Consider the following 25766-nt stretch of genomic DNA (forward strand, 5'->3'; position numbering starts at 1 on the left):
AGGGCTGCTCCCGCTCCTGCATTTCACGGGTTTCGCTAGCGTGGTTGCCCGGAGACTACCTGGTGCCAGTGGAGCAGCGCGTTGGTGGGTGTTTGTTGACTGGTCGTGAGCATTTGGTAGCCAGTCGCGGGCACTCAGCTTCGATATATCTAATGTGTAATTTGTTATAAAAATACATTTGCATGCATAATGCTAAAGTACTTCGAGCGTTCGATCTGAAGCATAATTCGTTATATCAGAATTCGTTATATCCGAATTTCACTGTACTGTGCCTCACTGCACATGCCAAGGACCTACTTTGGTGGTTTAGTGGCTTTGGCATTTGGCTGATGATCCCAAGGTCGCGGGTTCGACCCCAGCTGTGCTTGCCATATTTTCATGTGCTGTGCTGTGCAATGTCGGCACATGTTATAGAACCCCCGGGGGTTCTATAAATTAATTTGGAGCCTTACACTGTCGCATCCCTCATGGCCAACATGTGCATTGACCCCACAATTTATAATTTGCCCTTGCCAGGTGAGCCGCTTCTTTATCCTGGACAAGGCTGACCCTAGCGACATCTCCTTCCACGAGTTTGAGGTCACTGGCTCGACCTATGAGCCTATTGGTGAAGTGTTCAAGAATGGTGCGAAGGCAAACTGCGCCAACTTTGAGGCCCTGCACGAGCTGACCACCATCTGCTGCATGTGCAATGACTCCAGCATTGACTTCAATGAGGTGAGTGGTGGCTCCCTCTTTATAACTCGGTTCTCGAGCACTGTGTCCCCACTCAACCCCCCCTCCCTCCCGGCAAGGAATTTTCAGCGGAAAAAAAAATCATGTGCTCTTTTTTTTTCGATGGAGAAAATTCAAGACAGTTTGCACAGATAGAACCGGCCCTTCCAAGACCTTTCCTTGAATCTACAGAAGAAGCAGGTTTTAGCATTGACTTTCATTGTGTATGTGTTTAAATGGCTATCGGCAACTGGTGACACCCTGAACATCAAATGAATAGTGTAGCAGTTGATGTATGTGAAGCAGGCATGTACTCAACTGTGCTGTGCAAGCATCTGTGTTCACGCGTAACCGTTCTCTGTGCAGTACAAGCAAGCCTTCGAGAAGGTGGGCGAGGCTACTGAGACTGCGCTGATTGTGCTGGCAGAGAAGATGAACCCCTTTGGATTTGACAAGAGCGGCAAGTCGAGGCGCGATGCAGCCCTCACGGTCAACCACGGTGTGCAGGCCATGTGGAAGAAGGAGTTCACCCTCGAGTTCTCTCGAGACCGGAAGTCCATGAGCTCCTTCTGTGTTCCCACTCGTGCAGCAGCCAACACCAAGCTTGGCACAGGACCCAAAATGTTTGTCAAGGTGGGTGATTCTGTGCTACCCGCGTCATCTGTAGGATTGGGGGAGCAAAAACTCATGTCCTCCTGCCTTCAGGGGCTGTCTTTCTCGTGACATATAAATGCCTTCACTGGCATGTTAGCTGTTCTGAAAGTCGTGGGGTTAAATGCCAGTTGAACAAACTTCGGGGGATTCTTAAAAGGACACTGAGGACGTATTGAAGTTTGCCTATATCGATTGGCTGCCAGATTCCAATGACTCAAAGGCTGCGTTTGCTGAAAAGAGCTTTCATATGATAGGAAGGCAGACTTGGGTTCAAGAGGCTGTAGTTTCCTGATGTTCTTCAAAAAGCTGCAAAATTTGCTTTAAAATTAATTTTTAAGTCGAGATTTTATTCAGGAGCTTCATAATTATATGTGGTTGAAATTTTTGTGGCATTTCTCTTGCTGCTGCCGATTATGTTGCTGCCCGTTCGTTTCTTCATGCCTTTGCCATTTCTAAACGGGGTTTTTGCTCTAACTTCGGTTCTACCACATCCGATGACATGGTTCCCGTTGCTATAATGTCTAGTAAGCACACCAAAGAAGTCATTCATTCATTAGTTAAGTAATTCATCAATTCCATTAAATTGCCGATGAGTACGAAATTAATTCATCAGTTTGATTTAAGTACCGATTAATATGTAAAGTAATTGACTAATGCAACTAATTAATGGCTTTGTTCAATTAAGGGGAGGCGCTCCTCGAAAACTTTGTGTTTGCGAATTTGGGGATCATTTCAGGCGCCGGATAGCATGAATTCATTTGTTGTCTTCCTCTTTGTCTTGGTAAATTTGCGGTAAATCACTGTCTTGCTTTTCGCTGAGTGATTTTGTGCATCTCACAACTTAGCACCAGCTACCACTACCATTGCTCCTAGGACCTCAGTGCTCTAAGCGTTCAGCTAAAAGTACAATTTGAAACCACGGTGCTACTCACAAGCAGGCCGCTGTCCATCTACGCTTTGACAGGCAGTTCCGAGTAGCGCCGCTGTCCCTCAGCCCTGTGCCAGGCAGTGCCAAGTACGAGCACAAAGTGCAAGTAACGAGGCGAACCCTCATCTATTTCTCGGAACTGTGCCGACTTCCGCCTTCTTCGTAACAAGCCACACCGAGTAGGGCCACTGCATTGTCACTGTCGTCTGCACCATGCTACTTGCCAACCTAGGAAGTCATCGAGTACAGGGTCGGCCCTAAAAAAACTCCTGTTGGGCAGCGTGAGTCGTTAGTGCGAGGGGCCATCTTTAAATTACTTTGCGAGAAGACTAAAACGTTCTCAGATGTGCTGTTTGGCACACACAGTCTTGACACCAAGAACTGGTAACAGAAATTTCATTCACATTTGTGAGCATCGAAAAATCGCCGAAGTTGAAAATTGAAAATTTTTAGGAAGAAAATGGTGCAGTAATTGTCTCACATCTCGGGGGACACCCAAACCGCACCGTAAGGGAAGGGAGGACAGCTGGGTTCGAACCTGGAAACTACAACCTGGGAACTACGGGTCAGTAGCAGAGTGCCCTAACCATTGAGCCATCATGGCGGGCTGCTGGAGTTGCTTCTTTTCTTGCAGATGTGGTGCACTTTATGCTTCCAGGCCTGAAGTCTGGCCATTTTCATAATTTTCTTGAGGAGTGGCTAGAATGGGCTGGCGGGGTGTAGCTGCCAGAACGAGTGGTGACTTGTGTCCTGTGCATTGCAGGGTGCCCCCGAAGGTGTGCTGGACCGCTGCACCCACTGCCGGGTGGGTGATAAGAAGATGGCCATGTCGGGAGCTGTGAAGCAGCGCATCCTGGACCTGACCCGGGCGTATGGCACTGGCCGCGACACACTCCGCTGCTTGGCCCTGGCCACCCTCGACACACCGCCTAAGCCAGAGGACATGGACCTCGGCGACTCCTCCAAGTTTGCAACCTATGAGGTGGGCCAACTTTGGGCATGTCGCGAGGCGTTGCTCTGTGTACATGTGGTGGTGTAACACTCCTGTAACGAATGGCAGTTGCTAATGTGATGCCCACCGTTGCAGTGAGGCCTGTCATGTTTTCTTCCATTTGAAAAGTCTGCTGTCCTATGTTGGCTACAGGGGCAGTCATATAATGTTCTCATAGACTGTCAGTGCAAAGTGCATTGTGTACATGTAGTTTCAAATACAGTTGCTGACCGATTATTCGGACCATTTTCCAGGTCCCACCGAGTCCCGACTCCCGTCTTTGTGGCCTGGAAAATGGTCCGAATAATTGAACAGTCTGAAAAATCAGTTAACTTTGAAAAAATAATCTTTCTACAAAAGAAGTCTTTAAAAATTGCGAACTTTGTTGCTCCCCTTGTTCCACTTGCAAGCAATATTATTCGACTGTCTCTAGGCCAGTAATGCTTTGGTCATGTCTGCACAGTCTCACATTACGATACCAGGCAGTGCAACACGGCCGTAGGTCATGCCATGAACGAATGCACATGTCGCGCGTAGCAAGAAGTCAATTTCCATGGGCTGCAGCACTCGCGAAAACAGAGATGGTAACCCACGGGATGACGCCAGCAGAGGTGAGGTTCCCAATGCAATGCCCCCCCCCCCCATCTGCTCCGCACTATGGCTGCCGCTGTCGAAGCCACGGTGGACGTTCTCTTTGAGGTGCAAATAGCCGAGCCTATCCAAACAAGTCTATCCAGTTGACTCAGTTTAAATCCAAGATGGCGCCTTTCATGCCAGTAGAGAACTGGTTAGTTGTGACAGCGATGACTGCTTGCGTCTATATTAGGCCTCAAAACAAGCTTTTGGTTGGGATCCCCACAGCATTGCTGGCATCCAGTTTAGTCCGAAAAATCGAACTTTTGGTCTCCACAGAGACCAAAGTACTGGCCATGAAAACGTACACATTCCTATGTGGTGCGTGATGGTTCCTCACCGAAGTCCGAAATATCGTGCAAGTCCGAATAATTTGAGTCAAAAAAATCGGCTGGCTACTGTATAAAAATGGTGTCATTTGACTTTACTCGGATATTAAATAGTCACTCTTGTTGCCGCTTGTGGTACTACAAAAGCTCTGCCCACCAAAAACTTAGTTCAGTTTCTTTTGGGTATACCCTCGTACATTTACCATATTTACTCGCATATAACCTGCCCCTGCATATAACCCGCACACCTAACTTTGAAGTCCACGAGAAAAAAAAGAACTCTCATATAACCCGCACATTTACCTTTTAAAAAAAAAATCAGCGCCAGAAAGATACAACTGCACACTCAGTGATCATTTCATTTTCAGAACATTTATTTAAACGACCACCACCACGTCGCTGGTTATCAGATTCTCAATTGTTGCTGCTCCAAGGCTCCATCGCCACTCTCAGACGAAGTTGTCCTCGGAACCATCCAAGCTGTTTCTGATGGCACATTTCTTTAAACCTTTCATGCATCATGTCGGCCGGTATCGCTTTCCACTAGGGGTGTGCGAATATCGAAACTTTAGAATACGAATATGAAGAAAAAATGGCTTCGAATATCGAATATCTGGTCAGCACAAAAAATAAATTCAGAAAAGATAAACAAGCAAAAATTGTAACTCATATTTTTTTCAAAATAGTGTATGGCCTTTGCAACTGAAATAAACAAAACTAGACTGCCTGAGCACCGTATAAAAAAAAGCATGATGTGCGCAAAAATGTATACTACTTAATTGAACTGCATAACAGTATCCAACCTGTAATGTGGTCAGGCAAAATGCAATCCATAACATGACAAGACTGGAAACAAAAATAGCATGATGGCTAGTATAACCTCATTAATTCGGAGTTCAAAGAACCGACAGAAATGCCCATTACTGCTAACTACAACAGACGACAAGCAACGAAACCCGACGCGCACCGCAATCACGCCGCCGATGCTGCTGCTGGGGTGCTAGGAGTGACAACCGTAAGTTGCAAAGGGAACGTCAGTGAAATGACGTATTCATGGGTGGTGCCCAGTTCCAGAGCTGTTTTCTTTATTTTTGTCTGGTGCCGCCCCGCATGTACGAGTTGAGGGAGGGGAGGAGGAGCGTTATTTTTAATCTTCTATATCTTCGTTGTTATTGATGCTAGCTCAAAAATTCTTGCGTTGGTGTGACGAGTGATGAAACTCCTATCTGTTGTCTGATTTACGTAATCTCAATTAATTTATTGCATAGTCCCTTTAAAGACAGTTGCTTGTCAAAACGAAAAATTTTTTCTTCGCGAAAAAGCCTGTGATGGACGTCTGTTTCTGCAGCGCAGATCCGATGAGGGAGGTTTCCAGTTTATTTAAAGCAGAAGTGTGCTATCGCCGAGACCCTTGGCATAGACAAGTTGTCAGAGGCTCTCTATGTAGCTCATTGCTACAGGCGCGCTTATGGGTGCTGGCTCCGAAGTTTCATCCTCATCTGATTGCTCCGCATCACTCTCGTCCTGCACTTCAGAAACGATGCCCTCGTCCGTGCACAGTTCCACGGTGTCGGCATCGTCAACGACAGAAATAAAATCATTCAAACCAATGTCATGACCCCGCATGTCGGAGTCGTCGACGAAGCCTGCCTTGCGGAAGCAGTTCCGCTCGCCAGTGGCCGTCACCTCCGCCCGGGCCGCTTTCATCATCTCTACCTCTGAATACAATGGAAATGGGCACGGTGTTCCCGTCTGTCATCCCGAATTACAGCCAAGGCCCGAGATTTGAACAAAGCCAACGAAACTTCCGCACCGCAACAAGAGTGACAAAATTGCGTGATGGGGTAGACGTGCAACGTGCACAGGCGCCAATCAATCAATCAATCAAGATGCAAACGCACAGCGCCAGCGGAGAGACCAATGAGGGGCTTCCATGAGCGTCAGTGCAGCCACCTCTTGGCTCCCACGGAAGACCTGCTTCACGAGGCATTGCCTCCGCAATCGTCACTGGCAGAGGCCACGCGCGGATTTGCAAGAGTGAGGAGAGCGAAACTGAGTTGCGAGGAGGGGCGGGAGGGCGATCTTGGAAGGCGTGTCGGCGGGGAAGGGTAGTTCGCTCGAGAGCGATGTGAAACAGGGCGGGCAGTTCGCCTGCGGTGAGGCTCGGGAAAGCAAACCGCGTGCCGGGCGCACAAAGGGGTCGGAGGCGGGTTATCTCGCAACACGCCGCCCGGTTTACACCGTCCGTTTGCTGTAACCGATCAGCAAGGCTTAATGACGTTCGTTATACGAGTGGTTTTATGCCATTTAAACAATGTATATTTTGACGGTCACGCAGGTCTCGTTCGTTATAAGCGAAAGTTCATCATAAGTGGGGCCGTTATATGTGGGCTCGACTGTATAACGATGTCGGTGCCGGTCTCAGCGAGGCGAGCCTTCACTGCATCAGTGCAGTGGCCTCAGAAGGAATCCAGTACGAGCATCGACCGGCATGCCAGCAAAGCACTAGGCTCAACTACACTGGCTGAAGACAGTGTGGCTGATGGCGTGGAGAAGAATAAACAGACTATGAATGTGGATTTGGCTATGCCTTTCGTTGGTCCCTCATCGGCTTGACAAGCGTCGGTGACGATGATGGCGAACCACACAGGGGAGCCTGCTGCGCATTGCTGTGAAGCCGACCCCCCACCCCCCTCAAGAGAAAATTTGCAGATAACCTGCACCCCCACTTTTTAAACTCGTTTTTTTTTTTTTTTCAAATTTTGGTGCGGATTATATGCGAGCAAATACGGTATTTGTTATGTTATTTTGGTTTCCTTTCTGCAGATTTGCTTGAATTTTCACACGAAAACTGCATGTAATGAAAGATGGGGTTTTTTCAGTTCCACTGTATCCAGGTTTAACTGTATTGCATTTTTTTTTTCTGAACACATTAAATGGCTAGAACTTGTCACTTGTCAGTCTGTAGGCTTGCCGAGCAAATTATTCTATTCTCGATTTAAGGGGGGCTGAGATGGATCACACAAGAAAGAAGATATACCCTTAAATTTAGAACATGCATCAACTCGCCAAGCAGACTGCTATTCTGAAGTTATTGTATATTTGCCAATGTCTTCCCCAGCCCCGCCACATAATCATATGCCCCCCGTCCCCCTTTTCAACGTTATCTTCCCTTTAGTGTCTGCTATGATCTCATTATCTCTTGTATCTGACTCTGTGCAGTCAGCGCTCATCTGTAATGTGACAGCTCAGACCATGCCTAACCGATGGAAACCACAGCATGAAATGAACAAAGGCACCGACTAGCCTAGGCTGAAGTCCTCATTCGGACTGTGTAATGGAATAAAGGAACGTGCATTGAGCTGTTCATTTATGCAGGCTCAAAGGTCGTGCATTGCAGCCTGACTGTGTAGTGTCTGTAGCAGTTGGCTCACTCCACTGTCTCACCCTCTTTCCACCAGGTGGGCCTGACATTTGTTGGTGTGGTGGGCATGCTGGACCCGCCCCGGAAGGAAGTGTTTGACTCCATCATGCGCTGCCGTGCGGCTGGCATCCGGGTCATCGTCATCACGGGCGACAACAAAGGCACTGCCGAGGCCATCTGCCGGCGCATCGGCATCTTCGAAGAGGATGAGGACCCCACCGGCATGTCCTACTCTGGCCGCGAGTTTGATGACCTGCCCTTGGAGGAGCAGAGGCGGGCCGTCCAGAGAGCGCGGCTCTTCTCACGAGTGGAGCCGGCCCACAAAAGCAAGATCGTGGAGTTCCTCCAGGCGGATGGTGAAATCTCTGCCATGGTAGGGGCACTGTTGCGAGGTTCCCCCACATTGGCCATTTCACTGCTTGAGGCATTGTCTGTGTACATGCATTGTCTGTGTACATGCAGAGGCTTTGTTAACATTTTCTCATTAGTCAGGTCATTGCAATGCTCCTGTTGGCTTGCACATCCAGAAACTAAATAGGAGGTGCACAAACTGAAAATTCAGCAATGAATTCTAATTGAATTATACCAGGTGTTGGTAAAATTTAGTCAATTTGTCAGTACCATCCTGCACTGTGCCTATCATAGAAGCCTTTCTCCCCCTGGCAGTAATGAGAAACGCGAAAAAAGAAGTGCTTTGTGGCCATGGTGCTCAAGATTTTTTTTTTTCTTTTTAGGCCTAGAGCCGGTGATGATGATCTATTCATGATGTTTTCAAAGACGCCACTCTATAGGCCATTCTTGTGTCTTTAGCAGTTTTTGTAGGAGCACCTTCTGTCCTTGGTAGTATGTAGGCAGACCTAGCATTTAGGTATGTCACCATTGACAGTGCCGTGCCCATGGCAAACCTTTTCAGGTGAAGGAAAGGAGAGACTGCACTTAGTGCAGTTTTTGAGGACTCTGTGTTTTGAACCTTGGAAGTGTGTGAATCTTGGGCACATTTCTAGGAAGCCATGCCAATGAACTGTATGGATGGTTTTTTGTTCAGTTATAATTTCACTCTTGTATTCACACACCTCTTCAGAGTGTACATCTTGAACTGTGGGCACTGTTAGCAGATAGGTTTATGCCCCTGTCACATGACATTCCTCAAAGGCCTTTCCAGCAAAGGCACCTTTTTTCACCAAAGGATCAAAAACTTAATTAAGGGAGGACATGGCTCTTAAAGCTATCTTTTCTATTTTCTGGCCAAATTTGATTAAATTTGCCAGTCTTATTCAGTTTCTTGCACTGATTTCAAATATCTACTTTGCTTTTCGGTACGTCAGTTACTTACGAAGATATATGAAATTAATGGTTCATAATTTGCAGAAACAATGAAAATATAACCGCACTACAGAAATTGATAATAACATATGGCTAGGTACTAGAAAGCATAGGGAATACAATGTTAGGAGTACTTTTTTGATGTAACAAATATTCGCGATGCTAGAGCAATCCAAAGTTCACTGTTCAAAACGTGGGTACCCTATTGTCTGATATAGAGCAGTACTCCTAAATTTTAAAACCCAAATTTTAAAATCTGCTCCTAACATTGTGTGCTCTGCACTCTTAGCTACATTCCACAACAAAAATTATGGTTCTACCTGCCTTGAAGGCATATCGCTTCCGCAAATGAGCAAGAAGTCAAAAATGTGTGTTCTGAGAAAATGAGAAAAAAGAAATAAACCCACTTTTAATCAAAAATGCAGAAAAAATAGTGCCATATATTGCATCCTATGTAGCTAAAAGCCACCAGTTGAATGTAGTCAGTCTGACTACAGCCACCCAAATGACGCTTTTTGAAAGCATGCTGCATGTCCAAAGTGGTTTTGCGCTTCTTTGCAGATGCCACTGCTCGGCGGTGGTCTTTCTCCGCCATGCTCTTCGTGCTCAGTGCTCCAGGGTTGAGGTGCAGCTCTTTCAGTATTGCTGCAGATGTCCTCTCAAAGCCAGCATTGAATTTCATCACAGCCTCAGCCACTGCAGCTTGTACAGTGAACAGGGAGGCATGCTTTTCCTTCGGAGCCAATGCCCTTATCAAGGAGTGAAGGGACTCATTGCTGTTCTGAGTACTGCCCCTACAAAATCGAGAACTAGCCCCGTGAAGAGCTTGACAACCGTGCCGACGCCAATGTGCGACGAGTGGCCGCGCGTCATCTAGGAACCATCGTATGACACGGCAATATTTCCGGGATTCCCAGCTTCAAGTCGTCGTACAGCTCCCGAACTGATTGCGCGCACTGCGTCGTCTGCTTCTCGGCTGCAAGAGCCGCCGCGGGCACCAACTTCGTCTTCACATACCTCTGCCATGTTTTAGTGTGAAGGCCGCGGTGTGAAATTTTCATTGCGGCAAAAACGTCGTTTAGCGCCGTTTGCAGATTCCCAGTGGCTTGCATCGCTCGCGCGCACAGCAAGAATGTTCACAACAAAAGGGCTGGCCTTCTGATTGCCGTTCACGCGGGGCGAACTCCACGCCGACGCAACATCATTGCAGCAAGCACACCTGATAACAATCTTTATGACGAGGCCATATTCTCGTTCGCCTTTGCCTACAGTGACGTAGCTACCGCCGCACACTTTGCACTTTACGCATGACATCATCGTGTTCACGGAGTTCAAGTTGACGATAACGAAGCCCGGCTCTATGTCAACTGGCGCGACCGCATCGTCGTCGGCGCGAGTGAGAAAATCTAGCTTTCGCGTCGTTGCGGGCGTTGAAGCAAGAACTTGAAGTTTTTCTTGTGTTTCAAACTCTCTCTGCACCAAATCTGCACGCTGCAACATTGCAATGTCACGCCAAATGCAGCCGCTGTCCGCAACACTTGAACGCGTCGACGAGCTGGCTATGCCTACTTCAGCACTGTCCGCGGTTTCGGCATCGCTTGCCGGTGGCGGCGGACTGTTCTCGATGCCCTCCAAAGGAATGGCACGCTTCTGGAAGTTATAATGAGATCGCTTCTTTCTTCTGCCGAACTTGTGCCTTGTGGCGAACTTTCCCGTTGGATCGGACATCGTTGCACACTTGTCACAAAGAACAAAGAGTCGTGTCGTCGTGTTGCCTGCGGGGTAGAGCAGCCAACGGGAGCCTCACGCAGCCAATCACAGCGCGCTTTTTGGTAACGTGCACTAGCTCGGCGAATAGGAACGCGCGTTGGGACTTTGTGCGCGGATTTCGACGTCACCAGCGAATGGTCGGAGCCGTTTGTGGCGGAAAATTGAAGAAAAAAGCCGTCTTTTCAACGAGACCAAGATGGCTGCGATCGCGCGCGTGGAAAGAGAGCTACACGCCGCGACAAAAAAGCGTTGTTTTTGCGTAGAATTCAGCTCACAGGGAGGTTATAAATTGATCGTGCGCTCAAAATACTGAACCACGGGACTGGAAACCTGGTGAGTTTAGGGATTATTAGCTGTAGATTTCGAAAAAGTAAGTTTCAAAAAATCGATTTTTTCGCAATTTTTTTCGTCTCAAAGAGCCGTGTCCCCCCTTAATAAAGGAGCAGCAACGCTGCTACATGGTGCAGCCCAAAGGTGAAAGAGTCGTTGAGGCCTAGCACCCGCTGCTGTGCTCGAGCTGGCCGAAGTGACTGTTTTATTTAATATTAAAGTGGGGAATTCTGTTCATTTGTTGAACTCAGACAATTTTTTTCATTCTAATTGCTTGCTTGAAAGAACTTCAACAGCTGCTATCATCAGCAGCAGCAGGTTTTGTGTATTGCCTTGGCCACCAGGGGCACTCGGTGTTGCTGCAACACTTTACTGTCTTAAAATCTGGGCATAAAATATAAACACCGTACAAAAAGCAAAGCCAGACATGCCTTTCGTATTTTTAAAAGATGTTTTCAAGCATTGCTGGCTTCATCTACTTTTTTTCATTGCTTTTACTTTTTGACGTTGGATGGCACTGCGATCGTAGGTTCTCGAAGGCCACGCCTTTGGGCTCCAAAGGTCTTGGACGGGCGCCTTCGCCTCCAAGGCCCTTATCGGCAAAGGCGCAACATTTGGGCCGTGTAGCTCCACTCCTTAAGCCTTTGGATATAAGGACCCAATTCTCAAAGGCCTTCGCGGTACCCATGTGACAGGGGTATTAGTCCTTTTTAGCAAGCTTCCTCTAGCCCAATCCCAATTACTTCCTCTAGTAGCAGCCTAGCCGAGTGTTGAGATGTGATTGAACCTGGCAGCCTTAAAACTAATACTAGCATGTTGAACACTGAACCAAGGCTCTTCACTCTGCCTTCATGACAGTATAAAATGCATTAGCATGCAAAATTGTCATGGTTGTTATCTGCTAGTACAGGATGGCGTTAGCATGGAGCTCATGAAATTTTGGTTTGTTCTCTCAACTCTTTCCCGTTTTCCTTCATTGCACAGACTGGTGACGGCGTGAATGATGCACCTGCCCTGAAGAAGGCTGAAATTGGCATCGCTATGGGCTCTGGCACAGCAGTGGCCAAGTCCGCCTCAGAGATGGTGTTGGCTGACGACAACTTCTCGTCCATCGTGTCGGCTGTAGAGGAAGGGCGTGCCATCTACAACAACATGAAGCAGTTCATCCGCTACCTCATCTCATCCAACATTGGCGAGGTGGTGAGCATCTTCCTGACGGCGGCGCTGGGCCTGCCCGAGGCCCTGATCCCCGTCCAGCTGCTCTGGGTGAACCTGGTGACTGATGGCCTGCCAGCCACTGCACTGGGCTTCAACCCACCCGACCTGGACATCATGGAGCGGCCACCCCGCAAGGCAGATGAGTCCCTCATCTCAGGCTGGCTGTTCTTCCGGTACATGGCCATTGGGGGCTACGTGGGCGCTGCGACGGTGGGCGCAGCAGCTTGGTGGTACATGGTGAGCCCCACGGGGCCCCACCTCAACTACTACCAGCTGACCCACCACCTGTCCTGCCTGACGGACAAGGAGAACTTCCGCGGTGTCGACTGTGCGGTCTTTCACGACCCACACCCGATGACCATGGCCTTGTCTGTGCTCGTCACTATCGAGATGCTCAACGCCCTCAACAGGTAAATAAATGTTCCTGGACTTCATCCATTGCACTTTGGCTAGCCTTTTGGTAATTTCAGCTGCAACCCCGTTTTACCAGGGGGCTGAAAAAGCTGCTTAAAAGGCCAATAACTTTGGCATACGTAGCCACCAGTGGACTTTTCAGACCGATTCAATTCATTCAACATTTATCGGCAAGTGTCATCTTGCCATTACACTAAAACCTCATTAATTCAACGCTCATTATTTCGGAGATCCAGATAATTCAGACTGCTGACATGGTCCAGCTGATGCCTATAGGAATCTATGGTGACATGCGCTCGTCAATTCAGACACAGGGAGGCTCACATTGGTTAATGCAGACTGGCTCTCAACAGAGACCCACGTTGATGTATGACCGGCGGAGCAACTTGCCCGTGGCCGTCTCCTGTGCACACGTTGGTCAGCATGATAATGATTGCAGGCTGCCACATGGAACAATAGGCCAGCCACCTGGCTATCAGCCATGCATTGGCCATTTTGCAGAGTGCAGCTATGCGTCATTTCGAATGCCAATTGACATGTTGCTGGTCACTTCTTTTCGATTTTAAAAGGCATCTCACCATTCCAGCACTGACGCATTTTCCTCACTTCTGTCCACGTGGTTGTTAACGTTCTTTCAGTCCACTGAAACTTTGCGCTCACCACGTGCTGTTTGCAGTTTGAATGGTGGAGCCTGCTTACATATGATGATGCCGCTTGTGAGGGGACTTACCGCAACCGTGTTGTACAGTCGAAACCCGCGATAATGAAATCCCGAGGCAACGAAATTCTCGCCGCAACGAAATATTTTCGAATCCCCGGCGAACGCCCATAGGAGTCAATGCATTTCGTATCTCGCGGCAGCGAAACTTTTTTGAACAGCAATCCCTCATTAACGAAATTATCTGAAACGGCAGTCCGCATATTATGTACTTACTTAACGCTAACTTTGTCCAAAAATTGGTTAAATGCTTTCCTTGTGCCCTAAAATTCGGTAAACTACCGCCACAGCGCATTGCTATGGCAGCCCCATTGTTTACTTGAAAAAAAGCTACAGTGGAGGAACCATAGTGGAGCAGTTGCACCTCGCAACAAGCGACAGCGATGATGATGATGATGGTTTGCCCATCACTACAGGTAAATTATGTACTGCGCAGTATATTTTGACCAAAAATGCACTTATATGTATATCAAGTATTTAAATTACGAAGATACTAAAAAAAATCTGACGAAGCGAAGGTGACCAGATATATTATTTATAATGTGTGCCATCACGTCATAAGCAAACGCGGAGATAGCCACCCTAGCGGAGCGGAGCGCCCGCGTCACATGCCGACTGACTCGGTAATTGCTTGCTAGCCAAATCCACATCTACTCTGACTTCCGACGTGCGACTTGTAGGGCCTGACGACATTTTGAGCTTTGTGTACCGCCGCACGTTGTCGACAGTGGTGTGTGCTTCGTGGGATATATATAGTACGCGCAAACCCGCTTCGCATTGTTTATCTTTGAATTGTGAGAACATCCGCCGATTTCTCCCAGTCGATAAACATAGCTCTCGGCGCTTTGGATGTGCACTGTGTAGCGCACGTCAACTGTTTGGCGATCGGACCGTCTGCTTAGCCTAACCGTCTGCTAAGATGCCGCCTCCAGCCAAGAAGTGGAAATTTTTGACTTTAAAAGATAAGGCTGCAATTATTGCCCAGGTTGAAAAGGGCAGGAAAAAAATGGAGATCGCCGACGAATTTGGCATTGCATGCAGCTCACTATCGACAATTTTAAAGAACAAGGCCTCCATTGTCAGCGCGCTCGGAAATGGTGCAAGTGGAAGCAATAAAACGGTGACGGCTGCGGCGTTCCCAGATGTTGACAAGGCAGTGTTTGCATGGTTTTGCGAACAGCGGGCAAATAAAGTGCCCCTGTCTGGCAGAATACTTCAACAAAAGGCACTGGATTTCGCGTGCATGCTCGGGCACGATAACTTCAAGGCGAGCCCTGGCTGGTTGAGCCGTTTCAAAGCCCGCCACGACATAGTCGCTAAAGTCATCTCTGGGGAGGCAGCAGCCGTCGACCCAGCAACAACGTCGTCGTGGCTGCTGACCAACCAAGAAGTATTGGAACAGTACAAGCCGTCGGACATCTATAACGCGGATGAGACGGCTTTGTTCTACGAGATGCTCCCATCGAAGACCCTGGACTTCAAAGGACAGAACTGCCACGGGGGAAAGCACAGCAAGCGGCGTGTTACAATTTTGCTGTGCGCAAACATGGACGGCACAGACAAACGGCCGCTGCTTGTAATCGGCAGAAGCAAAAAGCCTCGCTGCTTCAAGGGAAATCGTGAGCTGCCTGTCCAATACACCGCAAACCTCAAGTCATGGATGACCAGGGCTATATTTGGCGGCTGGCTCGAGGCCTTCGATGCCAACATGCGGAAGGCCGGCAGGTCGGTCTGCCTTTTTCTTGACAATTGTAGCGCTCATCACGTTGAGGCGGAGCTTACAAATGTGCGGGTAATTTTTTTCCCCCCAAACTGCACTTCCGTGCTGCAGCCGCTGGATCAGGGCGTCATTCGTAGCGTGAAGTGCGCCTACAAGGAGAGGCTGATCCAGCGTCTGCTCCTGAACCTCAAGCTCAAGCGTCCCACCGATGTGGACATGTTCATGGCGCTTGAGATGATGGCCGCCGCATGGGTTGCGACACGTCCTGTCGTGATTAGCAGCTGCTTCAAGCATGCCGGCTTGATTGTCGCAAAGCAGGCATCGTGCGCTGATCCAGCGGCGTCAGAAGATTTGCCTGAAGGCGCACTCGACGACGATGCTGACGGCGCACTAGACAATGGTGCTGACGGCGCACTAGACAATGGTGCTGACGGCGCACTCGACGACGGTGCTGACGGCGCAGTGCCGCCATCGCTGTCCAACGCATGGGGTGAACTTTGTGCCGTGGCAAACGAAGTCCCGGGTGGCCTCAGCGTCGATGAATTCGTTCGCGCGGATGAAGACGTCGTACTCGAGGAGATGACCGATGAAGCTATCATAAGTACCGTGCGTGAAACTGATGATACCGACGATCAGATGCCAAATCATCGAAAGAAAACGAACCCACAGGACGTGTTAGACGCCTTAGACACCCTGCGTTCGTTTTTGGGTGAGCACGACGACGACGTTGCTATGGACCACTTTTTGCAGTGCAAAGGCAGAGCTTTCAAATTGCTGCAGGGCAAGGTTCGCCAAAGCAAGCTTACCGACTTTTGGCAATAAATTTTTTTTTTCATTTTCTTGTCTTTTCTGTCTCATTCTCGCATCAACGAAATTCCCGCGGAAGCGAAATTTTTTGCTTTCCCCCGCGATTTCGTTATTGCGGGTTTCAACTGTACTGGAAGGAGACCGTGGAGGCCTTGACTGTTTGAAAGCAGCTCTGCTTGGACATTCCTGATCGTGTGAGCACAGTAAAGGATTTGGTGGAACTGTGCAAAATTATGGATCCCACGCAGTTCTCATCTTAAAAGCAGATAGCTATCGCCCAGGTATTCACCAGATAAATTTGTGGTGATATGAATGGTTTTAGCACTTGGGCCATTTGATAGTTCAGCGATATTTTAAGTCATTTTTTCTGGTCCCCTAGAGTGAATTAACTAGCGTTTACTGTGTCAGTTTTGCAAACAGATTGAAATTCTAGAATTTTGTCTATCCTGCAAAGTGATTTCTTTTTCCACTTTTCTCAGTCACAAGTGTGGCAAGAATATTTAAGTAGGGCACACAGCACTTGAAGCTTCTGCATTTTTGTTTCTCACTGGCACTTGGCATCAGTGGGTGAATATTCTTTTCTTGAACTCTGCAGTGGAGCCATCATAACTTCAAATGCCATCAGTCACCATGAGCATGGCTTGGTTTAGTTTCTTGTCACAATCAGCACTAGTGACCAGTCTACAAGCACTAGTCCTCTGGCAGCTGGAGGTCACTGGAACTGCTACTTTACTCGAACACCTCCATTGTAACACTACATGGAGCAGTGTTGGCTACATTGTAGCTACCGCCACGAGCCTTGTTCAAGCAGATGAAGTGGGCCTGTTTCATTTTTGCTTCAAGCTTTGCAAGCTTACTGAGACTGTTCCTCCTTGTGATAACCCTCTCTTTGTGTGTGTGCACGTGTGCAGCTTGTCCGAAAACCAGTCTCTCCTGGTGATGCCTCCCTGGACCAACTTCTGGCTGGTGGCAGCCATGACCCTTTCCATGACGCTCCACTTTGTTGTGCTCTACTGCGACATCCTGAACGTGAGTTTCCTCTGCATTGCGACCTCATTCTGGCATTTTTGGGGCTCTCGCTGCCTTTTCAAGCCGATTTGCAAAGGTAATTGGCTGGATTATATCAGTGAGTTAATGATGTTGAGAGGATAAATTCTGGGGTAGTGCCAGAGCTTGCTTGAAATTTTTATTTAATTAAAGAGAAGAATATAGAAAGTAAAGAACAGTCATCCTTCACTGGACATAAAATACTTCATTTCCCAGACAGGTCATAGAAGTGGGTTGGTTGCCAGATGTTTTTTTTTTCTTTCTTTGTTCTTCGACTTCTTGATGCATGATCTGTTTCATTTCTGTATCCATGGTAGACTTGACTTTGTCTTTGCACTGTGACTATGAGAACATTCTTTCAGCATTGAAGCTGCCATATGAAATACACACCTGTGTCAGACCGGTGTATATAAGATAATGGGCTAGTGCACGACACAATAGTCTCCATGCACCATGAGGCCGACATTTGTATTGTTTGTTTCCAACAGCTACTCTTAGAGCTCATCCTCAAGGTTCACAAAGGCTAAGTTCATAGCCTGTAAACAACTTTATTGTGAGATGTTCCTTAAACGGGAGAGGCCTTTGCCCTGCAATGGGTGTAGTCAGGCTGATGATGATGGAGCCTTAAATTTCAGTGAGGCAGCTTTTTTTGGTAAGAATCGGGTTAAACGCAGCTTTTGGCAAAGCTAACTTATGGTCCAAAAAAGAAGCAGGGACTTCCAACTGAAATGTCCAATGTAGTGCAGAGACTGGATCTGAATGCACTGTTGTGAGTTTCTTTTTTTTTTTTTTTTTGAAGTACCCAGAGCTGGCCCCACTTCTAGTTTCCACACTGTTTGTGTAAATGTGGCCTAATTGCGAGTACTGTGTAGCAGCTGCTGGCAGGAGAAGGATCTTGAAACATTACCTCACACTGCTTTAGCAATCAGGCTGTGCTGTATATGGGTGGTGTGTTTTGTTCAGGAAATAAGAGTTTAAATTTAGATTTGTTGTTGGTGGTGAGGTCCAAAACATGTAAAAATTATTTGTGGTGTCCAAGAACCTGCTTCTCTCTTCTGGCATCATGGTAAACCTGGCGGGTAAGGAAGGTTCAGATGGGGAGGACAGTGTCGTCATTTGACAAGTGTCTGTGCCTTCACGACTGTTGCAGACTGTGTTCTCGGTGTGCCCGCTGTCCCTGCTCGAGTGGTTTGCTGTCCTCAAGATGTCCATTCCGGTGATCATCCTCGACGAGACAATGAAGTTCATCGCCCGCAAGTTCATCGATGGTACACAGTATTACTTTGAACTCTCCCTCCTCATGGGCACCTGGGTGGGATTCCTGGCCATTGTCCTCTGCTGCCCCGTCTGAGAGGGAAGAGCCTGCCCTCTTTCTCTGTAACTGCAACTGCCCTTCCTTCGAGAAACCTCCAGCTGGATTGTGTTGTGGTTTTATTCATCCCCCGCCGCTCCCTTCTCTTCCTCCCCCTCCCAAGCTTCCTCAGAGACATGCTGCTGCTGCACCTGGCTGGGACTGTGCCCCTCCTAGGCCAGACTACCACTCAACTGACCTCTCTCTCTCTCTCTGGTTTTCCTCCTCTCCTCACTACTTTAGCGCCGAGCCCTTTTTCCAGCGGCAGCTGCAGTTGAATGATGCCGTTCTTGTTCCTCGCAAAACCCGGGTTGCCTGTGTGCATTTTCCTGCTCGGCACTGGTTGCCTGGTTGTTGTTATTGTTGTTACTATTGTAGTTAGTGGCCTCCAGACGCGCGCGGTCCCGCACGAGAGGGAGGTGTGCTCTTTCTAAGGCTGAGGTTCAAAACCTGATGTCGTGGTGTAGCTGTGTTTGCGTTGCCGCAAGTGAAACTTGCACACAGACATGAGGCATTCATAATGGACATGCACTGGTGTCTTTGACAGATCTTGGCATTGATGCTCGGTCCAGCTGCCGCTTGGAAACTCGCTTGGGCACAAAGGGCTCCCCACTGTTTGCGTGACAGTCTCAGCCATAACACTTTGTGCAGATTTCGTGTGAGAGTGAGCTGGAGTCTAGCTAGCTTCTTGAAGAGGAGGAGGTGCTTGTGCTATGTGTGGTCTCTCTTTCCGGCACGGTCTCTCGGTGTCCTAGTAGCTAGCCTTAACACAGTTTTAATGCTATCTAGGCAGCGCAGAGGTTCATTTCTAGCTTGAATGGGTGGATTGCCTTGATGTCGTGACTGGGCCAAGGCATGGTTCCTTGTCCAGCTCGCCTTGTAAATACATCTGATTGAAGGCAGGTGGTTGCTCGTTTCAAGTGTCGGCGGTGTTTGCCATCTTGCTTTTCCTACAAAGCTACAGTAGAGCTGGCTGTTCGCTCCATTCGCCTCATTCTGTTTCCTTTGACTGTTGTTGCGTGGTGCAGCCTTCATCTGTGAAGCAGAAGGATTTTTAGGTTGTTTAGGCCTGCAAGGTGATATGGTCTCATCACTTCTGTCCAATGAGCTTTCATGATGCTGTGACGTGCATTTTCTTTGTTGAGCTTGACGCTTTTGGAGAGTTGCATCAACTGTGCATCGGCAGCTTTGTGTTGTTTCATTGCTGCTGCTTCTGATGCCGCTGCTGCTGCTGCTGTTATGGAGAGAAGAGAGAGCCAGCAGCTTGTGTACAGGAAGCATTTATTGTGTCTGCCGTGTTGTGTGATGCAGCAGTCACGTTTTGTTCGGTCTCCCATTTCCACAGTCTCTTGTTTTCCTCGCTTCATAGTGTCTGCTTGTTGGGATTTCATTGAGTTTTGTTCTGTCACTCTTTGTGGGTGATCGTCACATATGTTCAGTACTTCTTTTTTTATCTTCAATCCTTATGTTTGATTTTTGTGGAAGTGCTACAGTACAGACCTGTAGAGACACTGTGTGGAGTGCTTTTTTTTTTTTTTTGACACATCGAGTGAAACAAAAAACTGAGCAGAGGGGGGCTGGGAAGGAGACACGCAAGTGGCATCAATAAAGCCGGGATTGAAGAAGAGAAGAAAAGAAAAACTTTTTTTTGACCTCCTTGTTGTTGTTGTCTCTCTTGTTTCTTCTCGCACAGGCTGTGTGTGAAAGGTGTGGGCCAGTTGTTGTTGTGCAGGTTGGCTGGCTTAGCTGTGCAAGGGTCGCTGCAGGCAGGTGCTCAGTCGCCTCGTTTGTGCATTTTTTTTTTTGCAAAGTGTGCAGCCTGTGCTTACAAGCTTAGCTGGTTGTCGTCGGGGGTCAATGGTATTGTTGCTATTGTTTGACTGCATGTTGCAGCATGTCTTCTAGACTACTGTCACCTTCTCACTTTGCTTGGGGTTTCTTTTTGTCTGTTTCATTTTATTTTCCTTTTTTTCTTGTTTCAGTGTGTGTATGTGCATGCATAATTGTGTACACATTACATCTCCACATGAGACACTGCAAGAAGACTGCTAAATATGTCTTCGTCTGTTAGTCCTGTGGAAATTTGCATTGCAGCAGATGTACAGCAAAGGCTGTGCTTCTCCATGTGCTCGTGCTAATTAGTGCAGATCTGCAGTAAAATTCACATCTAGCCCTCTTGGAGAAAGGAATTGATGAGCCTAGCAGTGTAAGGGGCTATTTGAGCCACCCACAGTGAAGCCAAGTAGCTGGCACACACACTCTCGACTAAGCTTACACCCTGTTGATGGGCGCACTGTGCTGGGCGCTGTGCTGTCAGAAATGAGGTTGAGAAGCTGCCTTCCATCAGTGCAGAATTGGAAAAGAGCACAGCATTTGACGCTCAGAATGACAACCTTAAAGGGACACTGAGGTAAAAGGTGATTCTTTGCTATGTTGACATTTGTCTGGAAACAATGGACTCGTTTATTGCTGAGAAAATTAGATTGAAAAATCTTCCCACCTGTAGATTCGAACTTGTGGAATCCTTGCCGAAAGGACTGGTTGTCAATGTTTTTAAAGTAAATGGCAGTTTAGCGTACCCTCCAGGATTCTCTCCTGAAAATTGGTGTCCACGTAAGAATTTACTAGTGAAATTGACCAGTGATAGCAGCACCTGTATTTCATTCTTTAGTCTTTCGTAGCTTATAAAAGGTTATTTTCACTTTGAGTTGTCTCCTTGTGATTGGAATGCAGTACCTTATCGGTGCAGGCCAACTTGTCATCGGTGTTCTTGAGCTGTAGTGGCCTCAAGCACTGCTTCTTTTGGTCTTTGGGTGTCAGTATTTGTTTTCACATGTCTGTTCAATCACCCCTTGTATGTAGGTTGCACCCATTTTGCAGTGTTGTTGCGTGATGTTGGTGCATTTTTGGTCTATGTTCCTGCACAAGAGTAAAAAATGCAGTTTCGAAGCAATGGTAAAACAACTAACGTCATTTGTTGTGCATGGGGAAACAACTCAAGAATGCCTTTCAAATAGCATGTTGCAGCAGCATCTTTTTGACCAAATGCTGATGTCAAAAGCTACGGGGCTTGCATTAAGGTGGACTTAAGCATGCTGTTACCCACCTTAGAAAGAGTCATTGAGGCATTTGAGCTTAGTCATTGGGCTTTGTCATATTCAGGCATAAGGGAGCCTAAATAGCAATCTGCTCAAGGAAACAAAGAGCTAACCTGCTTTAAGTTCTTTGTTTTTGTGCTTTGCAAGCCCATTTCTTTATTGTGGTTTGAATGCTTTTATTGTACTTAGCTTTGTCGGCCAATTTTTTAAATGTGTGCATTATACGCGCATGCAGGGAGCAGTTGCCCACTTGCGCTGCTGCCGAGACCAGAGATAATTTGTCAATCCAGGGCCTGGCCTTAAAACCATTGAATCCAGTCAGGGTCAGGCCTTTTTTGCCGTGGTCTCAAGCTGGGCTCGGAGGTTTGAGTCAGGCTTATGCAGTGCTCTACCAAGCTATGCTAAATTACACGTTTCAGCAGATGAAATATGTCATGTAGAAGTGCTTTTTTTTATATATTAACAGCAGAGAATGGCTGCACCCACGAAAACAAACCTAGAGCTGTCTGCAAGCAGCTCTATCCTTAGCCATTGACAATTGCATTAACTGCCATGTGCTTTTAAAAGGCATGGTAGAATTTCCTCTGCCAATGCATGAAAATTGGAAAGGTCAAGTGTTAAGCCCTTATATACTGGCACTTGTCAGGTCATGACTTGCTTTGCAAGCCCATGCGTGATGTATTAAGAAGCGCTCGTTGGCTGAGACAGTGCCCTGTCCATGGCAAGGTTGGTCAAGAAGTTGCTGCTGGAGACCCAGTAGCCAGGCATGCCTTGATAGTATACTGACAGCAGTTTCTATTGAGGGTGGGTGGTTTGGTTTATTACTATTTTTTGCCCATTTGTTCTAACAGCATCGGATCAGAGTGCATACCGCACGCGTCCCTCGATGTCCCCTCCAAGGATGAAATGCATGACTGGCAAAGGTACTGCCCAGGGTTGACCCCGGTTTTGACGTTGGCTTCTGGCACTCTACTCACAACTGTGCTTCCCTTTCCTCACTGCCCACATTGTCTGGTTGTGGTCAGCATCATTGACCATGCACTTCCCTCCTTTTTATTCCAGTCGCTTGCCTCGCAACTATGTGCACTTGTAGGTTCAGTGGGCCACCCATCATGACCAGCTACACAACACCGTCATAATGCCCTCATTGAGATGCAAACTACAATCTGTGGCTGTAGTAGTGATGATTTAGCATTCTGCACTTTGTTTTGTCATGCCAACAGTGCTGACGCATTGTTGTTTGGGGTAATAACCACCTCGAAGATGCAATTACTAGGGATGTTATCCATTTCTCTCGCACCTTTCCAATTGACCTATAACTAATGCCAGTAAAAGCTGAGCATCATTGGTGGTCCACTCTTGTGTATTTGCTACATACGTATTGAAGGTGAAAGGCTGAACAGGGAAGGTGACCTCGGCCCACCTAGGAAGCGTATGCACAGTGCCTGTTGGTGGCAAAATAGTCTTGAAAGTTATTGCGTCAACGAAAGGTAAGATGTCGGCGTGGGGTCAAAGCAAAAAAGACCAGCGTTGCGCTGACGTGCTGTGCCGTGACGCCATGCGCGTCGTAGGAACGGCGGCGACGAAAGCTTTCCCCTCCGGATTACGGCCGCGATGTCGCCAACGAGGCGTAACGGCGATTCGGCTTCCTCTTGTCGGGTCATCGGCGCGGAAGCCTTCGCGGTAGGATTTACGCACGCGCGTGCCGCTGCGTGGCCGAGGAGCTAGTGCGAGCAGCGAAGGACGAACAGGCAAGCAGTGAGCCAAAAACTGCCTTTCCTGGCTGTGCTGTCGCTTCCGAGCAGAGTTCGGACGTTGACAGAAGGCGTATTGTCTTATCGTATCAACGAGAGATCAAGGTATGTTAGGAAGTCGTGCTGTGAAATGGTAGCGAATTATCGGAAACTAATTGCAGCCAGGCTGGCCAGGCATTCAAAAACTAGCATATCCTTGTCACTGTAGTAAATGCGTTCCGTAGCCAGTGCCGCAGTTTCGGTTTCGATTCTAATACTTTGCGCGCTTCCGGTTTTTTTTATTTTTTTTTTTGCACCGCTGTTGGCGCAATGTCGCGAAACCTTACGGGGAACGCACGGTGTGTATTGTAGTGAAAATAAAAATGGGTTACATATGCGCTTGCCTCTAAGGCCTCGGAAACTTATGGCTGCGCCTGGGTGGACGCTAATGGGTAATTGCTCTCTTGTTACAGACGCTGTCGAGTGTCGTTTTCCTTCCTTGTTATTTTGCACCGAATTGGCACTACTATTCTGCTCTTGCCCACTTTAGTTTCCTCTTTCTTTGATTCAAGCACGCTGGTGTGTATAAACTTCTCGTAGTTTTAGTATTTCAGTTTGTCCTGTTTTGTTTCATTGGTTTCTTTGTTTGCTTTTTTCTTCTCCCCGCCGCCCTACAGTGGCCCCCGAGTCCTTTAAGAAGAAGAACTAAGTGAGGGAAAAAACCCAACGAAACGAAAATGTGCGCACCGCCCGTTGCACGAACTTTCGGGGTGACTACGAGAAGACTGGCGCCGCCGAGCGGGAGAAAAAAAAAATGTGAACAACTCTTCATTAGTGAATTGTGTGTGACCTCAGAAACTTTTAGTGCATGTTCTCTCTGTTAGCGGTAAATTCACCTCTCCCTCGCCCCCCTCCCCTTTTTCTTTTTTCTTTTTTTAGAACTTCTCTTCGAACGCTCTCTGTTCTGTGCTGTTTTTTTTTTTTTTGCGTGCCAAGATGAGGTTTCTATCTTTCTTTTTGGTTTGAACGCTCCCAGAGCTTTCTCCCATTCTGACATTGCGGTGTCAGATGCGTTTTACGTATGCGAAAAAAAAAACTGGAAAAGATACGCATGTAGCAGACGTACGACGAGTGTGCCGTACGGCGGTGATCCATCCAAGTACGCACGCATACGCCGTTTAATTTCGTTTGTGTGGCTTTCGAGTTTTAATGTGTCAGTGCCGACGCCGCGCACGTGCCCGTGTTCCGGTGGCCACGCTTCCTTCTCAGATAAATGTAATAATGATACTAAAGTGGAACTCTGACTGAGGTACGAAACTACCCGATCGCGGTGGTGTGGGCGGCGCCGCACCCGTCATTCCAACAAACAAAGATGACGATCAAGTAAAGAGTAGACACGCATCGCTGCCAGGAGCTCCGGGCGTCGGCTCGCGAATGCCCTACGCCGGTGCTTCACCGGGAAGAACGGAGGTCATCGGAACGCGAAGCCATCACGTGTATGCCATCTCATTCCCAGTTCCTGTGTTTTCTTTCTCTTCTCATTTTTATCGTTTCCACCGTGTGCCCACCACTTGCGTTAATTTAAAACCGAGAACGGCATTTTTCGAGGGGAAAAAAATGAAATATACGGTACGTGCTCTACTACTGCACGCGTTGTGTGTGTGTGTGTGTTCTCACAGTAGGGATGTTTGAATTTTCGTTTTTTTTTTCTTTCGCTCACCTCGGTTGTATAGTTGAGACCTGTTTCCGTGGTCTTCATAATATAAAGTGTTTTCCTCGCTGCTGGATCGTGTGTACATGACATAGATCTGGCGCATACTCTTTCGTGTCGATGAGCTTCTGCGCGTAACAAAAAAAAACTTCTATTCTCCTCTTGGAGTGCATGGCGGAAGAAATATATCGCTAAAGCGAAGGCAATTGCGGACAGGCGGGCTAGTCTGGGAGCCGGGAAAACGAGAAAGTAACAGCACGCTAAGATGGAGCGAGGATCGTGTGGTGTTGAGTGCGAACACGCCAGCGTGCGACTCGTTGAAATGGTGGCAGCAAATTTGGACGCGCTGCTGTAAGTCTCATCCTGTGGCCGCTGCACTGCCTATAGCGACAACACCAAAAGCTTTCGTCGGTATGCCGACGGTTATAGTTTGTGTCGCTCCGGCTGCGGTAGATGTCGCGCGCTGCTGTGCTTGCGCCCAAGACTCGGTCGAGGTGCGGACCGCAGACTACTATGCGGTGCCTGGATGCGCGCTCATTTGGCGCTTGGTGAGCGGATTGTCTAGAACAATAATAAAAAAATTCCCGATGGGGAAAGAAGATGCTGTAAGCGCTGTGTCATCCTTCGTTCCCGCCGACTTATTGTCGTCTCTCGACCACTTGTGATATATGTTAGCGCTGTGTGTCACCCCGTTCTTCACACGTACCACCACCCCACATTTCCCCCCACCACCCCCCGCCCCCTCCTCCTCAGTCGGAATGGGAAAGAGACCGTTTTGTACAGACCGGTGTGGACGGAGGTCAACCGTGTACCATAATAGAAAGACAATAAAATGAAACAAGACTCCTCTGAA

General features: G+C 47.9%; 1 protein-coding gene across 11 annotated transcripts in view; it reads left to right on the forward strand.

The window, feature by feature from the left end:
* Positions 1 to 25766, forward strand: part of SERCA (ATPase sarcoplasmic/endoplasmic reticulum Ca2+ transporting SERCA) — a 134582-nt gene extending 108816 nt beyond the window's left edge. For 6 of the 11 annotated variants that reach the window (XM_077652806.1, XM_077652807.1, XM_077652804.1 and 3 more), the window contains 9 exons: positions 517 to 717; positions 1081 to 1347; positions 3060 to 3278; positions 7711 to 8046; positions 12081 to 12724; positions 16885 to 17002; positions 18171 to 18288; positions 22321 to 22392; positions 23880 to 25766. In XM_077652806.1, the coding sequence (XP_077508932.1) occupies positions 517 to 717; positions 1081 to 1347; positions 3060 to 3278; positions 7711 to 8046; positions 12081 to 12724; positions 16885 to 17002; positions 18171 to 18288; positions 22321 to 22392; positions 23880 to 23911 (2007 nt within the window). In that variant the 3' untranslated portion in view covers positions 23912 to 25766. The remainder of the gene's footprint in view (positions 1 to 516; positions 718 to 1080; positions 1348 to 3059; positions 3279 to 7710; positions 8047 to 12080; positions 12725 to 16884; positions 17003 to 18170; positions 18289 to 22320; positions 22393 to 23879) is intronic. The other 5 variants (XM_077652812.1, XM_077652814.1, XM_077652811.1 and 2 more) reach the window with 1 other exon arrangement.

The sequence above is a fragment of the Amblyomma americanum genome, chromosome 2, assembly GCF_052857255.1.
Source record: "Amblyomma americanum isolate KBUSLIRL-KWMA chromosome 2, ASM5285725v1, whole genome shotgun sequence".
In the NCBI taxonomy this organism is placed as follows: domain Eukaryota; kingdom Metazoa; phylum Arthropoda; class Arachnida; order Ixodida; family Ixodidae; genus Amblyomma; species Amblyomma americanum.